The following is a 2,515-nucleotide window of genomic DNA, read 5'->3' on the forward strand; positions in this document are numbered from 1 at the left end:
ATATATATTTACACACAATTGTTCGTGAATCGTCGAGAGCAGTCGAAGGTCAATTGAATATATCAAACAATTCAAAATTTTTGAGACTTAGTCGAACAGACTTTGCTTATCGTCTCGAAATCAAACAAAGATCAAATTTAAATTTGGTCGGAAATTTCCGGGTCGTCACAAAATCTAGTGGTGAAATTGACATATATAAACCAAGATTAGTTGCTAAGGGTTATAACCAGAGAGAGGGCATAGATTTTGATGAAACTTTTTCTTCAGTGGTTAAAATGACCACTGTTCAATGCTTGTTAAATATTGCTGTTGTTAATAATTGGGATTTATATCAACTTGATGTAAATAATGCTTTTCTCTATGGTGATTTAGATGAAGATGTGTATATGTCATTACCTTTATGGTATTTTGATGAATCAGAAAAAAGGGTTTGTAAGTTGAAAAAAAGTTTATATGGTTTAAAGCAAGCCCCAAGGAAGTGGAATGAAAAATTAACCTCTGCATTTGTTGAGCATGGCTTTAAACAAAGTAAAAATGATTATTCCTTATTTGCTAAATCTGAAAGTGATGTTTTTATTGCTTTGCTTGTCTATGTGGATGACATCGTTGTTACAGGGTTAATATTGTGGAAGAAATTGATAAGTTTAAATTGTTTTTAAGCTCAAAATTCTTAATAAAAGATTTAGGAATTTTGAAGTATTTTTTGGGAATAGAGGTTTTAAGAACTCAATATGGTATTTGCTTGTCAGAAAGAAAGCACTGTTTGGAATTGTTGGCTAAATTTGGTGTTTTAGGATGTAAACATGCACAAACTCCATTGGAAGCAGGTTTTGTTTTAAACACTGAATGCACTCAATCTGATAAAGCACTTGAAAATATTAATAAATATCAGAAGTTAATTGGTAAACTTATATATCTTACATTGACAAGGCCTGACATTGCATATTCTGTCCATTTGTTGAGTCAATTCATGCATTCACCTCTACAGTCACATTTGAAATGTGCATTGAGGTTGTTAAGATATCTAAAAGGTGCTCCTGGGTTGGGTGTACACAATTCAAAGACTTGTGATGTTGAGTTAAAAGCATATGTTGATTCTGATTGGGGTAAAGCTAGCATGATTAGGAAATCTGTCACTGGTTACTGTGTTTTTTTAAATGGCTCTTTGGTTTCATGGAAAAGCAAAAAACAGGCTACTATCTCTAGATCTTCAGTTGAAGCTGAGTATAGAGCCCTTGCAGATGTTACTTGTGAGATTATTTGGATTTTGAAGTTGCTTGTTGAATTAGAATATAAAGTAGTGTTACCTGTGGAAGTGTTTGTTGATAACAAAGCTGCTATTAAAATTGCTTCTAATCCAGTTTTCCATGAAAAGACTAAGCATTTTGAAATAGATCTTCATTTTGTAAGAGAGAAATTGTCTGCAGGTGTTATAGATGTTTTGAAAATAGAGTCTGCAAATAATGTTGCAGACCTATTCACAAAACGTCTAAGTGGTCCACAACATAGGGTATTGTGTGATCATTTGTGTTTTTTAAACCTCTTCAAATGATTAGATTCCCGCGGAGGGGGGGGGGGGGGGTTAAAATGATAATCTAAACATTTGGCATTGTATTTTCTCTCTTTCCTGATGATTGTTTGGTTGAGTAACAGGTGTGTAGAAGTTGTTGTTGGTGGTTGCAGTCTTGGATCATGGGTGCATTCATGGTTGCAGTCAAGGTTCAGGTTGCAACTGTTGCTTCTAGTTGTTGTTTAGTGAAGGCTTAAACACTTTGCGAATAATGTACTGTCTATTATTGGATAGTGCACCTAGTGTGGGATTCAAGATAGATGGTGTGACGACCCGTCCTAATCCACCTGGACAAAGTCATCAACATTTGGTCCCATTGCGATGATCGACTCCAAGTGATGTCCTTAAATTGAGCAAATGCACAGCGGAAGACTTAATTCGTACCTGAGAATAAACATGCTTAAAAGTGTCAACCAAAAAGTTGGTGAGTTCATAGGTTTATCATGATAATCATTTCAATATATTAATAGACCACAAGATTTCCGTCATCATAAACATAATACACTCGCAAGTGTATGTAAAGCATTCTAAGTGGTTGAGCACTTGGTAACCATACTTAACATTTAATCAACGTCGCATATTCCCTTTATTATGAAATCTCCCTACACTGTACCAAGTGTAGTAACGAAACGAAGTACTGTGCAACCGTTGAATACTGGTCGTCCAGTCCGGTTGGGGTTGTCAGGCCCGATAGATCTATCAACAGGATTCGCGTTTACAATACCCATGTAAATAGTAGTTACCAAGCTACAGGAAAATATGCCAGTGGTACAACTCAACGTAGAATATATTTTTAAGTACTTGTGTCTATTTTGTAAACATTTATAAAAGCAGCGCATGTATTCTCAGCCCAAAAATATATATTGCAAAAGCAATTAAAAAGGGAGCAAATGAAACTCACAATACGATATTTTGTAGTAAAAATATGCATACGACGGAACTGAA

General features: G+C 34.9%; 1 protein-coding gene across 1 annotated transcript; it reads left to right on the plus strand.

Annotated features, from left to right (window-relative positions):
* Nucleotides 1-275: 275 nt before the first annotated feature.
* Nucleotides 276-1,767, plus strand: LOC139902318 (uncharacterized mitochondrial protein AtMg00810-like). Its single transcript, XM_071884958.1, has 3 exons — nt 276-403; nt 616-1,510; nt 1,654-1,767. Exons 1-3 carry the CDS (start codon nt 276-278, stop codon nt 1,765-1,767), a joined length of 1,137 nt encoding a protein of 378 aa, XP_071741059.1.
* The last annotated feature ends 748 nt before the right edge of the window (nt 1,768-2,515 follow it).

This window comes from Rutidosis leptorrhynchoides, chromosome 3 (assembly GCF_046630445.1).
Source record: "Rutidosis leptorrhynchoides isolate AG116_Rl617_1_P2 chromosome 3, CSIRO_AGI_Rlap_v1, whole genome shotgun sequence".
Classification (NCBI taxonomy): domain Eukaryota; kingdom Viridiplantae; phylum Streptophyta; class Magnoliopsida; order Asterales; family Asteraceae; genus Rutidosis; species Rutidosis leptorrhynchoides.